Source organism: Saimiri boliviensis, chromosome 6, assembly GCF_048565385.1.
Source record: "Saimiri boliviensis isolate mSaiBol1 chromosome 6, mSaiBol1.pri, whole genome shotgun sequence".
Lineage (NCBI taxonomy): Eukaryota > Metazoa > Chordata > Mammalia > Primates > Cebidae > Saimiri > Saimiri boliviensis.
The window spans coordinates 64,025,570-64,047,732 of record NC_133454.1 but is presented as its reverse complement, the minus strand read 5'-3'; the positions used below and the strand labels follow the sequence as shown (position 1 = coordinate 64,047,732).

Below are 22,163 nucleotides of genomic sequence, written 5' to 3'. Positions count from 1 at the left end.
ATATAACATTTGCCTACTTGGTTATTTGTTAGTTTCTGTACTTGTGTTTGTATGTATATATGTGTTATTTGGGTGTGTATGCATATACATATTTCTATTTATTGGGGCATTTTTGCTCTAAAAAGCATAAAGTAGCTCCTGCTGAGAATGGAATGGCCTTCCCAAAGTGCAAGCATGGGAAAAGGATCATTTTCCTTTCCATATTTGAGTCCATCTGCTGCCGGAGACAGTATCAGGAGCTGAAAGGAGAGGGGACTGAGCGGCGTGAGGCTTTGCAGGTGTGTGGCAGAGCCCCAACAATCATGCTTTCTGCAGCTCTGCAGTCCCTCAACCTAACTTGCTTTTCATCGGGGACACCTGGGCCAGGGGATACAAGAGTCCCAGAGCCAAAGCCTTTGTCTCCTGCCTCTCTGTGACCATAGAATTCACCGGTGCCCCTCACATCCAGCCTATTGAACCCAGGTCTCCCTTTTCTCTGGGCTGCGCTGCTATCAATGGCTCTGGCTGAGTGTGTGGGAGTGGGAGGGTGTAAGGCTCTGGCTTCTTTAAACATCAATCCTGGCTGCCTACTGAGTCCAGGGAAACCTGCCTGGCCTTTTGTTCAGCTGGAATTCTGTTCTCCTTCACCGGTCAAACCCCAGCCTGGAAGTGATAAGACTGCATCAGCTTAATCGCCCAGACCCAAAACCTCTGCCCGGCCATGTGAGGCTGCAGGTGGAAAGACCGCAAAACGCAAAATGTGTTTTCCATTAGTTTAAGTTAAAAATGGGAATCAAGATAGGCACCTTTTCTGTGGTCTCCCTGTCACACAGTATATTTCATTCTTCTGAGCAGCCACTGTTTGAAGACGCAGTTTCTTGGTGTGTTTTCCAGGTCAGACCCAGATAGACTTACAAACCCAACTTGTTTGTAAAAGCAAAAAAAAAAAAAAAAGAAAAAAAAAAGGCTCTTTTTCTTCCTGCCTCCCCGCCTCCCCCGGGGCCTCGGGGCTCCCAGACACGCGCAAACTCCCCCCAGCGGCCCGAGCCTGAACTGCCGGCCGGCGCCCTCCGTGAGTCCGTCCCTGTCCCGGCCTGCAAGGGCCACATCTCGTTCCCGCAGCCAAGGCGCCTCTGCCAAAAACGGGGTGTGTCTGGGAGAGATACTGGCGGGGCCGCCAGTCAGGCCCAGCGAAGGCTTAGCGTGGTGACAGGTTTGGCTTAATCGGCCTCCTTCCAGGAGGCCACAGGAAAGTTTTCGGAAAGCATTTATCTCCTGGGACACGTGACAACAGAAAATGCCGTGGGGGAAGTGGCCGGGCGGTCCACGTGGAAGGCCGGGAGTGAGGCTGCCTCGCCTGTGTGGCACAGGCTGGCATGCTGTCTCCAGGCCCGGGGGGACATCGGCAGCACCAGGCCAGGGACTGGGACTTAGAGGCCCGAGTCTTAGTTACAGGTGCTCTCATCCGGCTGGACGCCTTCGAATCAATATCTGAAGCCGTCAAGGCCTCAGTGGTTTCAGCTTTAAAATGGGGATTGTAGATTGTTATCCACAAGAGGGCAACCTTTTCTTTGCTGTTGTTTCGTTTTTGAGAGGGAACCTCCCTCTGTCCCCTAGCTGAGATTGCAGTGGTGCAATCTCAGTTCACTGCAGCCTCCGCCTCCCGGGTTCAAGCAATTCTCCTGCTTCAGCCTCCCAAGTAGCTGAGATTACAGGTGCCCACCCCCCACCACACCTGGCTAATTTTTGTATTTTTAGTAAAGACGGGGTAAATTTTTGTATTTTTAGTAGAGACAGGATTTCGCCATGTTGGCCAGGCTGGTCTCGAACTCCTGACCTCAAGTGATCTACCCGCCTTGGACTCCCAAAATGCTAGGATTGACAGGTGTGAACCCTGGAGTTCCCAGGACCCATGGGAATGATCCCAAGGACCGTGGCCACCCCTTCCAGCCCCAGCTGGCACAGTCCTCTTTGCATTTCCAGCCGCTCTGGCGCAGCTGACATGCCCATGTGTAAAGAACAAGCACCTCCCAGCAGGCCAGCTGAGGCCTAGCATGCCTGGCCATCAGACAGGGTCCATAGAGGCTCAGGACACTGCTGTTTCTTCTTGACCCTGGAAAACACATTTTGCATTTAAAATATAAACTTCTAGGTCCCCTCCCAGACCACCAAACTAAATAGTCAAGTACTTCTTGTGAAAGGATAAATTTGATACCAGAACTTCCTATCCTATGAGGTTTTCCCTTTTCTAGACTTTCTACTAAAGCCTAGAAAGATTAGATTGGAGAAGTGCCACCAACTTGGACTCTTCTGACTTCCAACCAGCCACGGGCTCAGGTCCCCAGTTCTCCATCAACTTTCCTTCGCCCTGCAGTACTTCCTCCACCGGAGTGAGGGATCGCGACTGTCTTCCTTCCCTCTCTTGCTAAGTGGAAATACCTGATGCCCACCTTCCTCTCCAACAAAAGCACACAATGACAAAGCACAGAGAATCAGCGCCCCTTCCCCTTGCCTTGACTCATCGCCTCAAACTCTGCAAGCACTGGCCTTCCTCCTAAGCACAAAACATCCACTGGAAGTCAGTCTGGAAAAACAATAAAGTGTTTGAAGGGTTTAAAAGGGTTTAAAGTGCTGGTTTTCACTGGGGAGTTCCCAGCAATCCAGAGCAGAGACAGAGCAGCACATGGCCTCCTACAGACGCTTAGCAGCCAGCCACCACCTCACACCAGAGGGTCCCCAAGGCTGGAACCCCAAGGTAGACACCAATGAAAAAGCAGCATGAATCTAAAAGCCTTCTCCCTGACAGTGGATCATTTGAAGTCCAGGTTCCTCAAAAGGATATTATAATATTATGTTGGGGCAAGTGTTTTTGTTTTTTGTTTTTTTAACAGGAGTGTTTTAATTTTTGGCTTTCACAGGCAGACATGCTTTTTCTATCAATGCACAGACCACTTTATAGTGAGCTTTTCCACCCAGCATTGCATCCTAAGTACTTCTCACGGTGTTTCCTAAGAATCATTTTAATGGCAGAACCACTGCTTCCCGTCTTGCGGATGTACTACTGTTCACCACCATCCTCACTCTGGAAATCTGCCCTGCATTTTCAGATATCTTCAGTCTACACACTGGATCCCACCTCCTCTCAGCTCTGGAAATATGCTCACTAATAAGTCCCTTTTTGGAACCTAATATTTTTATGAATTTGGGGGCATTTTCTGTCTATGAATATTCTTAAAAAGAAAGAAGCAATTCACTTTTTCTTGCCATGCTATACCCCCCCAAAATGCCAACCTCCGCACCTCCACTTCAGCCTTGTTATTGGCTCTTCTCCAGTAGAAAGTCTAATGGTGACCCGTGACCACTTTCTTGGGTGTTTGTCTCACTTCAGCATCTGTGCTTTCATTCTTTGGTGGTAGGAAGTACTAGGGGGACTTGAAGTGTTTTGGGACTGGTTAGGGCCCCGGGGGGTCATACGGCATGAATGGACTTTCCCCAGATGGAGAGAATACCGTGAACATTGTCCCCACATAGGCATCCACCCAGGAGTCTCAAAGCACTGGGCCCTTTAACCAAGAGTTCAGAGCATGCTGTCTGTGCTACTGTTGTCCTCTCTACTCCGGCAGATGAAGGAAAGGGCTCAGGGTTCCTGCAAACTCCTGCTGAATCGGGTTGCTCTGCTGGTCTCTCTCTCATGCTAACCTCTGTGCACCCACTCTAGCCTGCCTAGATCACTGCAGGACTCTGTTCAAAGATTCTTACTTTTTAAAATTCCACAAACACTTAAAAGCTGAAAATACGAATTAGAAAATGCTGATTATCCAAAGCTCTGACAAGCTGGGTGGAAAATTGTCCCCTTTTTTTGAAATTGTTTCTTGGGCTGACCTCATGTTGCAGCAGGACTCAGACATGAGGTAATTGCTCCAGGGCTAACATATACTGCATCATCTGCTTCCTCGCACTGGTTACCAGACGCCTCGGAAAGGTGACCAGAGAGCACAGAGGTACCAGTGGAAACTTCCAAAGGCATCTTTTTTATTTTTTTTATTTCTCCAGCCAGCACATGTTGCCCCTGCCCCACGAGGAACACTGTCACTGAAGGGGACAGTGGATTCCAAAGACGGGGAGTTAAAGGTCCACTGAGCGATGGAGAGCAAACAGAGCTCACCAACCCAGAGCCAGCCAGTCCAGGAAAAGCAGGTCCCAGAGGTGCTGTCTGAGGATCTCAACTTGTTAAGGGGACTTAAAATCACCAAGCCCCTGCCCAAAGCTAAACTTCCGGAGGACTCCCAGCTGCCTTGGCCATTCATAACAGACTGCATCTCAAGGCTGCCCTGTTTGTCTTTGCACAGCGCTCACTGCTAGAAAGCTCATACATAGTGTAATCCCATACCTATATTCCTGTGATCCTAGCACCATCTTTTCAGTCCCCAGGACAATCCTTCCATACTTAGGGGTAGCATTGATATACCACCTGGTCTGGATTTCCAGCAAAGTGTTAAGGCTGAGGTTACCAGTGGGGCTAAAATAATTCCATTCCTCTGCTCTGCGTATATTTCATATCAAATGAAATTCATATAAGACTGATGGGCACTTGGTGCTAGGGAACCTCATATTAGATAAATCTCTCGGACAACCACCTGCTTTCTTTCTTAAGCTCGTGCTTTCCAAAGCTCTTTTCCTACTCCTGGCTGTACCAGAAGAAAGCTTCCAGTAGATCCTAACACGTCTGCAGCTTTGGCTACTCTTCTTTTAGCAGGGAAATGTGCAGGTAGCAGCCCTGTCGTGTGGGGTGAGAGGGTGTCAGAGTACCCCAAGATTAAGAAGAAGCTAATATGTAAATTATTTTCACAACCTTAAATCCAAAAGCCTGGAATCTAGAGTTTCCTGGAGGAACTTTAAATAGTCACTTAGGAAGACACTAGCCAGGGCCCAACCCATGTCTATCTATTTACAAAGTGGAGTAGTTTCTGGAACAAAGGTCTCATGGGAAGAGTGTAACTAGCCTCTGGCAGACCCCCTCCAGGTCCCAGCTCTCTATTTTTCTCAATTCCTCATTTTACTTCCTTTGACACTTCAGGATTGGGTCTGCCCCTCACAGGGTCTCTGAGAGCCCACGTGACCCTGGCGATGCTACAGGCCCCACGGTGCTGTTCCCGCGGCATCTGCGCAACATGGACGGGCGGCACGGACTTCGTCTCCCTGGGGTTGGCTCCATGGGAAACGGCAGGCCTCGCAGAGCTTCCTCCCAGCCCTGGGCACTGGGGTGGCACTTACTTTCCCTGAGGTAACTGAGGTGTGACAACAGCACTTCGGTGTTGTAGAGGGTGGTAGCGCGGAGGAAGTCCTCCTTGTTCATTTTGCACAGTTCCTTGCCGTCCATGTTCTGGAAGAAGGATGTGTCGATCTCCATCAAGCCGTATTCCTTTATGGCCCACTCCAGCCACTGCCTCACGTGCTCCTGTGTCCACAGCGTGGGGTCTGCGGAGGAGAAGACGTTGTTAGGCAAGCGCTGCAGTTAGGTAGAGGCTCCCTGAGAGCCTAGGCAGCCTCCCTCCCTCTCTCCCTCCCCCCTTGTCCCTCTCTCTTTCCCTTCTCTCTCTCTGGGAAAGCCAGCTCCCTTCCAGATGGTCCCCCTAGAACACCCATCTGGCTCCACGGCATCTGGCGCTGCCTGAACCACTTAGCACTCCGGGGAGGTGCTTAGCTGCCTCACTACGTATCCTGACAACACTCCTTAAAGTTTTGGAGGGCAGTTGAAACCTTTGCCTGAGAAATGGTGGCATCAAAATGAAAATAAACACAATTCCACAGACCCCAGGAACAATGTCTCTGGAAAGGGGAACCATCTGTCTTTTAAGAATATTAATGGTTTCATGAAAGAACGCGGATCCCTCAGATGGCTATAGAAAAGAAAGAGAGAGAGACTTTTACAGCAACTCCATCTGTGCCACTGAAAAACCCAGTGGTGTTAGTCCTGAACAGAAACCCAATCTGGGTTTTTGCCTTTTAAATACAGCTGTATTGAAATTTCTACCAGGTCATCCACAAAACATTTTTTGGATATTTAAATACCCAAGGATGAGAGATGGTATTAGGGAGAACCTTTCAGCCCTTGAGTGGACACAGGTAAGGTAACCACTGAGGCCATCTCTACCATAGGACACTCACGCCTCCCTCTCCTTCTGTGTGTGTGTGTGTGTGTGTGTGTGTGTGTTCCTGCACACACACACGTGTGTGGTGGGGGTGGGGTGGGGCAGTTGCACGTTCAGCACAAGTGATGGGCTCCAGCAGGCTCCACAGTAGGCAGAACTCTTACATCTTATCACCTACCACAGTCTGAAGCCCATCTCTTCACTTCACAACCAATTGTGAGTGGGTCCGATAAACACCTTAAGTATCCTCATCATAGAAGAAAACTACATGACACTTGCCTTCAAGAAACACTCCTCCCCATGAAACAGGTAGGCAAGCATACCGCTGCTAAGCGATGGATTTTGTGGCGGTGGTTCAAGGACACATAAGTGGAAGGGAATAGTGAAAATTTGGAGAGTCATGGAAGACTTCCTGGAAGAGGAGAAACTAGGCATTTTGTTGTAAGTCAGCCATTAGCCTCTGGCTTCGAATGAGCCTGCTTTATTTAACATATTTATTAGGCAGAAATATCTGGCTACCCCTCAGCTAACTCACCCTCTCATTCTACAGCGTCTGTGAAAGCTCTTGGCAAAGCTGGGAACCGGGGTTGAATGATTAGGAGCAGATGTGGGGAAAGAAGCGAGGCTCACAGTTCACAGCTGGGCAGCCACAGGCAAGTTTCCCAGCACTTTTCCGCGAGCCTCTGCCAACTGCCCTTGAGCTCTCCATCCCACCTTGGTTTTTATGTGTGAGAATCTGGGTGCCCAGGCCCTGCCCATGCATGAGTGGTTGCTGTATTGTGCTGGAGGCAGAGGAGCTGGCAAAGGGGAGGAGTTAGGGGGCTTTGGGTTCACAGGTCACAGCCTACTGCTGTATGTCATTCCCGCAACCGAATGCTGGGTGAACAGTGAAGGCTCAGATGGTGGGTGCAATATGCCATCTGCTCCGTGTGCTCTGTTTTTACTTACCAAGGAAATCTTATCATATCTCATTTACAGATGCAAAGTGGAGTCTTAAAAGGTTAAGTTTTGGCTGGGTAAGGTGGCTCGTGCCTGTAATCCCAGCACTTTTGGGAGGCCAGGGCAGGCAGATCGCAAGGTCAAGTGATTGAGACCATCCTGGCCAACATGGTGAAACCCCGTCTCTACTAAAAATATAAAAATTAGCCGGTGTGGTGGCACACGCCTCTAGTCCCAGCTACTCGGGAGGCTGAGGCAGGAGAATTGCTTGAACCTGGGAGGCGGAGGTTGCAGTGAGCTGAGATCGTGCCACTGCACTCCAGCCTGGTGACAGAGCAAGATATCGTCTCAAAAAAAAAAATTAAAAAAAAGGTTAAGTCCTTTGCCCAAAGCCTCATCGCTGGTAAGTATCAGGACCAGGGTTCCAATAGAAACCTTCACAAGACTTCACTAAGCTGAAGAGGTGGGTCCTCCCAAAGCCCCTTTCCTCTTCTCACCATCCTGCTTTACCTCACCTGTGAGTTACACTGCTCTGATGCCAAAAAGCGGAGCTCCTTTAAAGCGTCATTGTACAAGTATGTATTTCTCTCTCTCTCAGACACATTTCTTGCTCTTTTACTCTCCAGAAGCAATTAGGCATGGATCATTGGCAAATGGAAATAATTTTGCACCTTTTCAGAATTCTAAAGAAACATATCCTAGGGGAAGTTGGATTATGGAGCATATTATTTCATTCTTCACTTCTCCCAGTTCCTCACTTTTAGTATCCAAGACCTCAAATTCAATTTTATACCATAGATTTTATTTATTTTATTATTTCCTCCCTTGCTTTGGGCTCTGCAACAATATTATTTCTCTCCCTCTACAGCACAATGAATTATAAATCTTCAACTCTGGATCATGCTAAACTCTTCCAAATGTATTTCCTGGATGATTTAGTCCCTAGTTTCTTCCCATCTGAACATGGAGCTAGTGAGTAACTAGGGCCCACATTTATACTTGTCTTTAAATCCCATCATAAATTCAATCACTTATTCCACTAATATTTTATGGCCTTGATTTGTCGACTTGCCCAAATGAGACTTCCCCTCATGTCCAGAGCCTGGCCTGGAGGAAGCCAAAATGTCTGAGGATCTAGAAGATCCAGCCAGAGCTAAAATAATGAAGTAAATCCATAGCCTGAGAATTCATTACACGAAGTGCTTTGAAAATCATTTGACATGAATTTGTGCTATTTTCACCATCACTGCTATAGGTAAGTTGGCTTACTGAAGCCTGACGTTTTGCTATTCCTTTTGAAGGCATTTCAATATTGATTGAGGGTTTGGAAGGTCGACATAATAGTCTGGCCACTTCTGCCCATTTCCCAGATTCCTTCCCAAAAATGACGACCAAAATGAGATGGTGCCAAAGGTTGATTCAGAGACAATCTCAGATCCCCTAACCCTTCAGTCCCTCAAGCTCTCCCTCCCAGGCTGGGAGCTGTTTTGCTGAAGCAAGGGAATTTAAAGCTATTTGAGTGAAGAACTTGGTGAGGCTCAGCTTTGCTTTGGGGTGTACAAAGAGATTTCTACATGCCAGTTCTAACGTGGTTTCACTGTTTGCTTTCGGTGAGGAGGGAGACGATACACATGGGCTAAACATTACTAGCTGGTCTCCTGTGACAGGTGTTTTAAGTCATGCCATGGAGATAAAGCAATTTACATGGCGCCTGGCACCTAGAAAGCGCTCAATAAATGGAAGCCTCTTCCTTTGTTAGGTCAGATGCTTGTGGAAGAGTGAACTTAGAATTGCTTTAGGAGTCGTCTGTAAGTCCTGCAGGGTACAGAGAAATTCCCACAAGCCACACCCCTCTCCTGCCTCACTCTTGCTCACACCTTCTTGAATTTGGCCCAGAACACAGGGAGGCAGCTGTAGTCCAGGGATATGGTGAGACGCAGCTTCCCAGGGAAAACAAACACCACGGCCCAAGGCAGGAGGGGTCCCTTAAAATTTCTGCCTTTAGATCTGCAAGCAAATGCCTTCGGACTACCTCAAAGAGATGTCTAACGTTTTGACTTCAGATGCAACTACATTTACACATTTACCAATGGAAGGACTTTTGCTCTCCAGTAAAGTTGTTTTGGTAAGATCAGGTTGAATCCCTGCCCTGTAATCCACTTTACTTAAGATCTGGACGTCTTTCTCCTTCTACCTGGCACCAGCTCTACATGTGGCAGTTTTTAAACACCCTTCTCGTGCAGGCGCTGAGCTTGCTGGTGCTGGCTGGGGCGGAGTGTCCGGCCAGTGGACTGAAGGACTGAACAATGATTTTATTTTCTGGGACCAACAGCACCAGTACCTAGGAAAAAGAGGCTATTTTTACCTAATGACATAACTGTGGCACACATGTTAAGGCACTCCATTCGTTAAATATAGTTATTTCTATTTTAAAACTCAAAGAGCTGGCTGTAATTTTGGAATGGTGGAACCTGGCAGATGCCGGGAAGTACAAGCCTGGAGGGAAGGACGGGCCTCTGCAGCTGCCCTCCTCCTCACAGGCAAGGATGCCCATGTCCAGAGCTCACAGGATTCCTTTTGGGTGGAGGCAGCCTTGCCACCCGTCCTTGAGGACCAGGCCATTGATGTAGAGTCTGTGGTGTGGTCTGTTTAAAGGTGGGGCTTCTAGCATCCAATCCACACATCAGGGGACATCTGGGACACTGGTTTAAAGGGCAGCTAGGGAGTAAGGTAAAATGTGCAGTTTTTTTGTTTTGTTTTTGTTTTGTTTTGTTTTTTTGAGACAGAATCTCGCTCCATCACCCAGGCTGGAGTGCAATGATGTGATCTTGGCGCACTGTAACCTCCACCTTCTGGGTTCAAGCAAGTCTCCTACCTCAGCCTCCTGAGTAGCTGAGATTACAGGTGTCCACCACCACTCTCGGCTAATTTTTTTTTTTTTTTTTTTTTTTTTTAGTAGAGATGAGGTTTCACCATGCTGGCCAGGCTGCTGGTATTAAACTTCCAACTGATTCACCCACCTCTGCCTCCCAATGTGCTGGGATTACAGGTGTGAGCTGCCATGCCCAGGCGATGTACAGCTTTCTCCATTTTGCATTTTCACAGGGAACAGAGTGTGAGATAAAGGTTTAGATGCTCCCTGGTCCCCAGAGAGTGGGGAAGCTAATGCCGTCCAGGCAAACTGGTTCTCAAAGTACCTGCGGGGACGATGACTCTCCTCTCGTTGGTGGTCATGTTGGGAGGAGGGGGACCGTTCTTCTCATCCATATAGCTGTTGTAGTTCATGGGGTTGGACTCGCCTCCGCCCACCAGCTTGCTGCATTTGCTAACGCTGCAATCCACCGGAGACTCCCTAAAGCAACAGGAGACAAAGCCCAGAGGCGGTCAGCACTGGTGGACAGCTCGCCCCAGCCTCTGAATCATAAGCCCATGGCTCTGCTGGTGACCATGGAGCCATTGCCCAGCCCCACTTGGTGTCATGACGATGATGATGCCCTCTTTCCAGCCTCCACGCTGCAAGAGTTTTCTTCAAATCCGAGCCCAATCCTGTAATTACAATACATAAAAGCTTCTGGCAGTGCCTTAGTGCCCTCAGACCAAGGTCTGAGCTTCTTTGTGTGACATCCCAGCCCTCTCTGTCTGACTGCAGCTTACATTTTTAGCCTCACTGCCAGGCAACCTGGTCCATGCTCACAGACGCGCCTTCCGCACTGTCCTGGGCAACCTAGTCCATGCACACAGATGCGCCTTCCGCACAGTCCCGCAGCACTTGGTGTCCTGCCTTGGTTATTAGAACTTGTCACACTGTCTGATTCTTAGCTTGGTCTGTGTCCCCCGACTGCTGAGTTCTTAAGAGGATGGTCATCACTTTCTTTGTTTAATCTTAGTACTCTTACGGAGAAGGTGAGCAGCAAATGCTTTCTCAGTGAGTTATTTCTACTGCACATATCTAAGTTTAGTGCATTTCTCATACACTGTTATATTCAAATTTCCCAGTAAGCCTCCAAGATAGGTACAGCAAGGTTTACTATCTCCTTTTCATGGTTAATGAAACCGAGACGGGGCTGTCTGGCTCACGGTCACACAACTAGTCAAGGTGGAAGCAGGACTGGTCTGCAGTATTAAGCTTTACTATCAAGCACACATGCAAAAGAGCTGGTTGTTACTTGGAGAAGGAATGGAATCCAGGAACTTCCACCTGATGGAGAGGTGGTGGCTCTGTGGCATTTTGCATCCTTGGCCCCAAGCTCACCTTGTGAGCAGTATGGACATGCACAAGGGAGAAAGCAGATCACCCAACTTAGCCTAGAATGACAGAGCTTGATCAGCACCTGGGATTTTGCAGCACTGGTGATTGGGCAGCTGTCTGGAGGGGTGACATCCCACCCATGGCCATCTGGTACCCTGAAGCAGGCTGGCAAACACACTCTGCCTGCCCGCCAGCCCAGCATCACACACCTCTAGCATGCCTGCCACACTCAGTGCCTCCCGCTCAGCCACTCCAGCAGCAGCAGGCCCAAAGACAACGATGGGGAGGCCAAGGAGAAGCTGGAGCCACGGTTATACTGAGCAGGAAGCATCGGTTCTGGCAGCCTGGGAGACAGCCAGTTCTCTCAAGAGCTCCAAACCAGGCCTTCAGACCAAGGAGTTCAGATAAGGTTCAGATTACAGCCTTCCAATTCTAGGCTGCATAACCTCTCCGGATGTTCCAAAGGCCTGGCCACTGCCCTCCGTCCCCTGCCATGGGCAGGAACGGACCACAGCAAGGCCTTGAGGAGCAGGGCCGCGCCAGATAGGGATCCACCCATCCCACAGGCAGGGACAGCAGTCACTATCCCAGGAGAAGGGAGATCAGCCCAGGCCTTCCTGAGACCCAGGCAGGGTGGGGAATCCTGAGCACGTTCAATAAAGAAAATTAAATGAATTTGTTTCTTAATCTGAACAGAAAAAAATATTGAAGATCACTTATCATAGCTGGGAGATAAATGCTCCACTGAGATATTAGAAGTCAGACGGTAATTTTTTCCTGATGTCTTACAGAGGGGAACATGGGCTGAAAATGAAAATAAGATGTATAACTCACACATGTTAGAATTTAAGGTTTTACTATTCGCCTACTGTTTTTCCAGGCAGAGAACCAAGAACCAGCCGTCAGAGTCCCAGATTGCTGAAGGTTTAATGTCCCCATGGCAGTGGAGGGGAGGCAGTAGCACATCAGAGCTTTCCACCAGGGTTTGGCCCTTTGGCTTCTGCTGTGGAAGGACCTGGCCTGAGATGAAGCAGTCCCAGTCAGACCCTGGTGCCTGCATCTGAGCTGAGCTCTGGCTCGAGTGCACTGGGTCCCCTTACCCACCCTGAGGCTAACTGCAGGCACACACACACATGCACTCCAACACAGAACACACGTGCACAATACACCCGTGTGCATGCACAAACTTCAATAGAGAACACGTGCACACACATGCACATACTCCCATGCATGCACACTTCAACATACATGCGCAGACATGCACTGCACACATTTTAGCACAGAACACACATACTTCACCCACATGGAAGCACACATTCCAACACAGAGAACATGCACACATATGCACATACACTTCATCCACACACACATACACCCTTCAATACATGCACACACACAAACACATACACACACACACACACGACACACATGCATAGTCTGGCAGCCTTTCCTGCATCCTTGTCAGTTGTGGAATAGTTCCAGTGCTGCAGAAGTTTGAGGGATTTAGTTGGCCTGTGACCAAGTGCGCAAGGTTTCATTGGCGGGTGGCCTCTGTGGGAGAGGTGGGCGCCACGCCGTACTCTCTTCCCTTGGAGGATACCCAGAGGGAGAGGGCATGAGCAGGGGTCTTTTGGAAAAGAGAACGAGAGCAGGAGGCAGGGGATGGTGGCACAGGAGGGCACACTCCACCGCTCCTCCCCTTTGTGGATGTTGGAGAGACGATGTTTGAAAAATTCTTTTCCACATCAACCAGGCCCCTGGGGATTTCTGAGTTAGAAACTGACCTCTTGCTGTGCAGAGAAGTCAACACGTCAGGACTCATTGAAATAGAATGAGCGTTTATGGTTATGGCCATGTATGGTAGGCACAGGTGGCAGGGCTAGTCCCAGGTGCCAGGTCTGCAGGAAAATAAACGTGAAAAGCCTAAAGAAACATTTTCCCAAATCTGCCTAACACATGACCTGGTAAGGAGAGGAGCCACGAGTACCTTGATGAGGGGAAAGTGGGCACAGAGGAGGAGGGGGCTCTCTTGCTGGGGTGGCCGTGGCCACTCATTCTCTGGGTGGAACCCTCACTCACTGACCCAGAGAAGTTCTCCCAGTTCCACTTCCCTCCTCCCCTCTCCCACCCCCAGCCCTGTGCACACTCTTGCTCCCCAGCTGGACAGGTGATCGGTTTGGCCACCCGCCTGCCGGGGTGTTTCTCCTCTGGAACAAGGTCCTGTCCTCGGTCCCAGGCCTCTGCACTAAGACCTGCGGACGGGTGTCTTTAGGGAGAAGTGCTGGCACCATCCTGGTTCCCCACACTTGCCCAGCTGGCCCTCCTCCCACTGCTCAGGGACAGAGAGAAAGAAGGAAAGCCGTACCTCGCCCGCTCGCCTGCCAGACCTCCCTCCATTCTTGCAGCTCCCAAGCACCGCGCCTCCGCCAGCCAGTGCAAGCCCTCTGTGCAGCCATGGGGCTCCACGGTTGCCGCTCAGGGTGGGTACAGGTGAAGCCCAGCATAAAAGGCTGCTCTTTAATGAGGCAGCTGGCGCCTGTGAAGAGGGCTTGATGAAAACAAGAGGGAGGGGGAGCATGGGACGAGGTTTTGCCATTCAGCTTGCTTGCACTGCTGCTAATTTGTATTAAGACCTACACTTATAGCTAGCATGGGGCTGGGGCCCATTGGCAGCTGATAGCACTGGGACAGGTGACAAGAGAGCCTGGGGCTGCCGCAATAGAGCAGGGAGGTGGCGGTGGCCCCAAGGGGGTAATAACTCAGCCCATCTCCATCTCAGGGCAGCAGAGAGCACAGCAAAGTGGCGGAGGGCGGAGTAACCCTTCTCCTTCATGTCTGCCACTGGACATAGCTCGTTACTCCTCGGGTTCTGTGTGTGTGTGTTCTGTGAACATTGCTAGTGATTTCCAAAAGAGCCTTGCAGTCTGTTAGGCAGTGTAAAACAAGGCTGAAATCTTGGGTGTTTGGATCAAAGGAGATTTCAGAGGCTTCTCCCGAAGATTACCTCTTTGGGCTGTACAAAGATGTCTACCTACCTGGTCAACTCAGAGCAACTGAACTTGGCTATATCATCAGACCCACACACCTGAGCCCAGCCTCACTGTCAAGAGATACCTGATGTTCACGCAGCCAAACTGAGGCCTCCAGGGCTGCTTAAGTCACACGGTTGCATTAGGAACTATGGCGTGTGTCTCCTGAGTAGATGTGCCCGTGCCAAACTGAAGCGATCTGTATTGCCTTTAGGATGTCTGTAGGATCCATGCATAGAGGTGACTTTTTTGTTTTTGAAAAGGAGATGCAATAGCTTAAAAGCAAATTCCAAGAAAAGAGAAAGCATCACCCATGATAAAGCCGTTGCCCTAATACACTAGCTGCTTTCTTCTCCATATAGTAGACACTGCTAACTTTTCCAGGACCCTGTGTATGCCTTCCCATCCAGGTAATGTGTGACAAGTCTCATACTGCAAGGTTCAGAACACAGGAGTTTAGAAAGTGGCCTTGCAGCCAGAGAGGCACAAATTCCAGGGAACATGGGCTGATCTTTCTCTGTGTGGAACGTGACTCTCTAGGTGTCTAGCGCATCCAGATCCTGGGGACCGACCGGACCAGGGAGTGTCAGGGCAGTTTAGCGCTGAACTCAGGTCCTGAAAGCCAGGCTCACAAGGCAAGTCTTGCACTTCTCTCTATAAATTGATATTCTTTGCTTCATGGGATGTTTTTCCCAATCCCTGTGGTTGAGACAGGATGCAGCTGAGAGTTATTTGCAGACCACAGCTTAGATCAAGTTGCTGAAGTCTACATGCAACACAGAACCTACAGGCCATGCTGTCTCAAGGCAACACAGCCTAACAGAGTCAACCACAATAGGAAGATATGAAGAAAGAGCACAAACCTCCCACAACATGGGCAGGCCACACTGTCTCTGAGATCCTCAGACCTCAATCTCTGCACTTGACCCTTTGCCCCTGGGCCACAGGGTTTGCTGCTGGAGTGAAAGGCAAGTGGGCATGGTAGCTTCAGGTGCACTGCACACCTCCTTCCTGCCAGAGACACAAATGCCAGTGGGTTTCCAGTGAGCCTGAAGATGTAACTCAGAAACCCACGCTGTCAAGGAACGTGGAAAAAATGCACTGTGAATCACAGAACAGTCCAGAACACCATGGCCCGGCACTGCCCAACAGAAGTAGAATGGGAACCACATGTGCGAGCCACGTAAGTTTAAATTTACTAGTAGTCAGATCTTTAAAAGAAAACAAAACCATAAAATGAATTTTAATACTACATTAAAATATATAGAGCCAAAAGGTAAATCAATAGTCAATGAGATATTTTACACTTTTTCCATACTAAGTCTTCTAAACCCAGTATGTGGTTTGCATTTAGAGCACATCTCAATTTTCGACTAACCATATTTGAAGTGCTCGGTACCAACTACGGCTAGTGGCTGCTGCATCAAACAGCACAGGTCTAGCCCACAAGCCAGGCCAGCTCAAATTGTATACCCAACCTTGGTTTTCTCATCTGAAGTTCAGAATGATTACAATATCCTCTCCTATCTTTTTGTGTTATGGCGAATTAGACGTCTGCAAATAATCAAATCATATGCCAGTAACAAACTGCCATTATCAATAATACTCAGAGGATATGAGAAGTATAGTGTTCAGGATGAGAGATTAAAGAGCTGGCATTGGTCTCATTCTGTCATTACTTTTTTCGTAATTAAACGATAGGGTCTGACATGGTTCCACTGTAAGCGATGACATTTTTCTAAAACTCCTTACTTCCTACAAGCCACTAGTCCAGCTTACATGTGAGTCTTTAGGAAATATTTGTGGGATGCTGGCGATAGCTGTGCCTGAGCCACTTGGCTCTGAGAGTCCACAGGATCGTCTGTGCTTGCCCAGGGTGGGTGAGAAGATGTCAGTTTTTCTGAACCTACTTTGTCACCTGCTGATGGTTTGGGTCAAGACAAGCAACTCAAAAGCATAGGCTGCTGCTCTGTGCAACCAAAGCCAGGGAAATAACCTGTCTGTTCACTGGAATATTCACACAGCCCTCTCTAGCTGGCTTTTGGTGTGACCGGAGCCAGGTATGAGCTGGCAAGTGGGTTCCAAAGATCAATTTTTTCGGGGGACATTCTTTGCCCAGGATCAGTATCCCGGAGTGCTTGAGGAGTCTCTGGGAGCAGGAGAGGGAGCAGAGAGTAGCATACCTCCTTCCCACCAGAGACACACATACCTATGGGTCTGCAGTGAGCGTGAAGACGGAACTCAGAAGCACAGGCGTCAACGCAGGCTCAGCACTGGAGGGGTCCAGTCAGCAGACCTGGGTCTCTGTCCTGATCTTAAACAAGCACCTTCTCCTTTGAGTCTGCTCAGCCATGTTTTCATCCAGTTATTTATTTGATGACAATTTACTGAGCACCTATCGTGTCAGGCCCTGCTCACAGGTCCGTGAAGGAGGTGATAAGAACTGAGACAGACGCTCTGAGCAGGGTGAAGATGAGGAGGCGCTGGTTTTGATCAGGTGGCCAGGGGAGGCCTCTGAAAAGGTGATGTTCAGCTAGAGAAACCTGAAACTCATGAGGGAGAGAGTCATATGACTAGATGGAGTAGGAATGTTCCAGAAGGAAGGAGCCCAGGGGAAGAGATCCTGAGGCAGGAAGGGGGTGCCTGAGGGTCTAGGAGCAGCATCTAGAGTCTCATGAGGCTGGCGTGGAGGGAAGAAGTGCGATGGAGGGGGCAGTAGAGAGGACAGCGGAGGGATGGTGGGGCCACGCTAAGGGCTTTGCGTTTTGTCATAGGCCATTAAAGTGTTTTGAGCAAGAGGGCTACAAATGAGGAAAGCATAGCTCTGGCCGCTTGCGGTCCAGAGAACAGACTCCAGGAAGGCAGGCAGAGGGGAGAGCAGCATGCCCTGCGGAAGCCTGGGGGAGGTGCTGCTGGCTTGGACCTGGCAGGGGCAGTGGGGGTGAGGAGTGAGCGGATTCATGTTACAACAGACTACAGCATCTCCAACAGTGGCTTCTGCATCTTCAACAAGCATTGAGAGCTCCTTGGGGAAGGGCCCATTTGGAAGGTATCGTAGAATAGGCCTTCTTACTGGGTTGGCATTGGCAGAAGTGAGACAGTGGTATGACAGCAAGACACACAGGCAGAGAGGGAGGAGAAAGGTGCCTCACGGATGGCAAGTGGGCTGAAACCAAAAGCCTGGGAATGGGCTCCAGCTTTGCTTCCTCCAAATCCTTAGACAAAGCACTCCCCACTGAAAGCCCCACTTGCCTTCCTGTGTAACAATGAAGTTACAATAACCACCTCATAGGACAGTGGTGGGGAACAAGTGATATGATAATATGGGACAATATTCAACACACCATGTCCTACGGCTGTGAGGAGCTCCAGCGCCATCAGCATTACCTCTAGAGAGAGACTCATCTGAGGGGCTGCAGGCTGAGAACCTCTGAGCCTTCCTGAAATCCTAGGATCTGGAAAGGTGGCTGGGATCCCAGTCCCTGGTTTTGGTTAGTGGGGTTGAAATATGGTAGGGCTGGAAATTCCCGCAGGCAGGTCTGAGGCCATGGGCTGCTCTGGAGGAGGTCTCCCTCCCAACCATGCGCATTCCCTTCTCTCTCTTCCATCCAGACTGGTTTCCTCGGTGACTTCATCCACTTCCACAGTTCCTTAGAGATGATGCCCAAACCTAAATTCCAGGCCTGAAAGATTATCCAAGCTTCAGTTCCCAAAGCCTAGTAGACATTTTTATCTGGACATTCTACCAATTGCTCACAAGGAATCTCAAAGAGAACATTGACACCCCATCGTAAAGCATTTCCTGTCCCACCTTTCTATGGCTGCTCCCAGCACCATCCTTTAAAATGCCCAGGCTTCGGTCGCCTTTGACTCTTTCCTGTCATGTACCCCCTTCATTCGACTTTATTCACCTAAGCCCTGTCAGTCATCTCTTTGCTATGTCCCTTATGTGTCTGTCCTTTTCAGTTTCCATAATCATTACCATCACTTGGTTCAGAACTTCATTATTTTCTATGGGATATTTTACTAACTTCCACTTGTCTTTCCGACTCTCCCTTCCTACCCTCTGTGTACAATGATTGTCAGCTCGCCAGTCTTAAGTCACTGCTCTGATGAGGTTAAGTGTCACGTCTGTGCCCACAGTCAGCCTCTCGCTGTGGAATAAATGGCACGTGTTTTCAGCTTGCCATTCAGGGCCCTCTCTTTCTTTTTATTCTCATCTCCTTGTGCCTTTGGCCTAGTAGATTACCTGATATTTTGTGAATGAGACTGATGTTCTCTTTCTTTCAAGTCTGTTCACAAGGATGACAGACTACAGAGCTCTTTCCTAATCATCTCAGGCACCATCCCGGCTCCTTGCCCTGCAGCATCAGAGTAACGCTAGAGTAAGGAGCCATGAGGAAGTGAATATCCCAGTCCTGCTTGAGAAAGGAGGAAGCTGGTGCTCTGAGGGATTTTGATGACTTGCCAAAGGGGCAGAGGCAGGACTTGAAACCCAGGCTGCCTGTCCACCGTCCCCCGCCATGACCTTGTGAGTTTCTCTCCGTGGACCCTCCTGTTTCCATTTCTACAAGCAAAGCCTGAACCTACCCAGCACGGTACCTCCTTCACGTACGCCTTCAAGGTGCCTGCCCGCTCCCGGACACAGTGCGCCCACACAGGTGCCTACCTTCCTCATCACTTCTCTAGTCTTACTAAAGAATGGTTTGGTCACCTTTGCTCTGCTGAGACCTGCCCAGAGAGGTTAAGTATCTTCAACAGGACAGGGAAGAGTAGCTTATTGCTAAGCTGTCTCCAAGAGGACTGGATCCAGGCCTGGGATTAACAAGAAATAATTGTCCCAGGAGCATCTGCCTAGGCTCCTGGGGCCTGACTCTCACCTGGCCTCTGAGGGCTGCATGGGCCCCAGAGAGCCAGGTGTGCTTCCTGGCCCTGCTCCACTCATCTTCAGCTCTGCAGCCCTCTCTGCCTCAGCTCTCTACCGACTGACACAGACTTCTTGGCCCAGCTCCAGAGCCCCACCTGCTGCAAAAACCCTAAGAGCCAGAAGCCACCTGCTGCAGATCTGGCGACTTTGCGCCCTTGCCCAGTCCTGCACAGGCCTGGCGAGCTTACCTGGATCCATTCATGTGGTCATACTCCCGCTTGACGTTGACCCTCACTGGCTGGTTGATCCACTCCTGCTGCGGTGGGAGGGGGTTGATCTTGTGGGGCTGCCCGTAGTCAGGACTCCCCGAGGCAGTCATGTCGGCCTTGGGGAGATGGGCCGCCGCACCGTACGCCGAGTCAAAGAGGGACTGGTCGTCGCTCACCACCGACAGAGCCTCCTGTAAGGCCAGAGAAGAGACAGAAAGTCCATGGTCATGCTTCACCCAAGCAAGTGGCACTCAGGGGCACTCTTGCTTTGAGCTGGCAGGGTCCCAGGGCTGCCCAGGACAGCTCGTCTGGAAGTTCCTGTTTGACTCACACTCCAGGGGGCAGGCTTGCCCTCATGCAAACCTAATGGGTGTTTGCAGGTTACCTGGGTGAGGAGGGACTTTGGGCAGTAGAGTGGGGATGGAGGGCTCATGAGAGTGAGTTCATTTATTGGTTCTGTAGACTGGGAACCCCCAAAAGGAGGGTGGGGATAGGGAGGCCAAGAATAGCGGTGACAATGCATGAAATGCAGTATTGTGGTGGTTTGTGAATGTTAGATTTTTCCAGGCATAAACAGAAATGCCTCTTAGGAGCTGAGTGAAGTCATCAGCAATGAGGGGAGATGAGATCCAGCATTTATCTTCCCTGCGAGGCCAGTGAGATCCACCCCGAGGGGTTAGGTGTTCTGCTCAAGGTCACACAGGGAAGGGTGGAGCCCAGGGCTGTGGCCAGGCCAATTTCAGTTTCCTTATTTGTAACAGGAATAAAAATAGCTTAAGCACAGAGTCGGTAGGTGGATTAAGTGAGAAGATCTGTTCTGGGGGTCTAGCCTGTACGAAATTCTCAGTGGTTTGCTGAGGGCTCTCCAGGAGGTGCTGGTGCGTCCTGTAGATCTCAGTGTTGATGACTCAGCCAGCCAAAGGACGAAGGAGGAATCTCAGACACGTGAAGTGCCAGCCAGGGCAAGATCCTCCGAAAGAGGCTGTTGGGTCCTCCCACTCATAATATCCCATCACTGACTTCAGTGTGACTTTGGGAGATCATGGATTAAGAAAGGAACCCTTGGTCAGGTTTGGTGGCTCATGCCTATAATCCCAGCCTTTTGGGAGGCTGAGGTATGAGAATCTCTTGAGTCCAAGAGTTCTAGACCAGTCTGGGCAATATGGCGAAATTCCGTTTCTACCAAAACAAAAACAAAAACAAAAGCATTAGCTAGTCCTGGTGACATGTGCCCAGCTACTTGTGAGGCTGAGGTGGGAGGATCACTTCAGCCCAGGAAGTCGAGGCTGCATTGAGCTGTAATCATGCCACTGCATTCAACCTGGGCGACTAGTCTCAAAACACCACCAGCACCACCTTGCACCTTTGGAGATCTGCTACCAATCAGAACATGAGGATAAAAGCCTCCCATTATTCCATGTCACATGGAATCACAGACATCCAACGTCAGGGACCAGAGCACAGTGTTCACTACGGTCACATAATTACACAAAGCAAGTCTTCAGAGAAGATGGTAGTCATCTATAATTCATCTATAATCCATATAATCTATAATTGTGAATGATAGGTGTGATAATGCATGCAAAGTACCTAGAACAGTCTCTGTCACCTAGTAAGCCTTGCTCAGAATGTGTTAGGTATCATGATTATTAGCGTTCAAACAAAGTTTCTCTTAGGCCACCTATTAGGGGCTGCCTGTGTCCCTACAAAAGTCATATGCTGAAGGCCTTACCAGCAGTACTCAGAATGTGAGTGTATTTGGAGATAGGACCTCTAAAGAGGTAAGTTGAAATGAGGCTGATAGGGTGGGCTCTGATCCAATATGGCTGGTGCTCTTATAAGGAGAGGGAACTTGGACACACAAAGAGCCCCCAGGGGAATGTGTGCACAGAGGGACTGTAACGTGAGAACACAGCAGTCATCGGCAAGCCAAGGAGAGAGGCCTCCGAAGAAAACCAACTCTGCTGGCACCCTGATCTCAGACTTGCAGTCTCCAGAACTCTGAGACATTTGTCTTCCAAGGGTCATCTTTGTCCCACCTTTTGTTTAAGCCACTCAGCCCTTGTATGTTGTTATGAAACCCTAGCAAACAGATACACCACGTTTACTTGAAAATGTAGTGACAGGTGAACAGCACTTGTTAAAGCTGGGATTTGTCTACCTTCCTTGAGTAATTCCCATTCCTGAATTGAATATCTTCTTCAAAATGAACGCCCTTTACAAGCCTGTAGAATTACAACCTGTTCTATGGGCTGTCTCTTCTCTCCCAGGGACATTCTCCATCCCAGCAAACAGACGGCCATACTTCAAAAAGGGAGGCTTTTCTGTGGCTGTTTTCACCCGCGATCAGGGAAAAAAAAAATACTGGAATCTAGGAGATCTGCTTCTGCACCAGGAGACTTTGGATAGTGTAAGTGCATCCAGAGATGCGTTCAAAGCAGAGCTGCCCACATAATATTAAAACACTTACATCCCCCAGCTGAGGGGATCTCCCTTCATTTAGATCTAAGATCTGCTGGGATCCTTCTTCATTTTCCACCAGATGTCCTTGAGTCATGCTCAGAAAAAAGCTGTGCTCATCAGAACCATTTGTTTCTTGGTTATTATATCTACTCTTGATTTCAATTAGAGATCAGCACTGGCTTCGTAGCCTAAATTTTGAATTGTTACCTGGGCACA

The 22,163-nt window shown here is 49.4% G+C and overlaps 1 protein-coding gene across 3 annotated transcripts in view; it reads right to left on the bottom strand.

Annotated features, from left to right (window-relative positions):
- Positions 1-22,163, bottom strand: part of FLI1 (Fli-1 proto-oncogene, ETS transcription factor) — a 124,415-nt gene that overhangs the window by 33,675 nt on the left and 68,577 nt on the right. For all 3 annotated transcript variants that reach the window (XM_074400852.1, XM_074400853.1, XM_003923516.4), the window contains exons 2-4: positions 19,464-19,675; positions 10,268-10,422; positions 5,254-5,457 (exon numbers count right to left, since the gene is read on the bottom strand). In XM_074400852.1, coding sequence (XP_074256953.1) covers positions 5,254-5,457; positions 10,268-10,422; positions 19,464-19,675 — 571 coding nt within the window. The remainder of the gene's footprint in view (positions 1-5,253; positions 5,458-10,267; positions 10,423-19,463; positions 19,676-22,163) is intronic.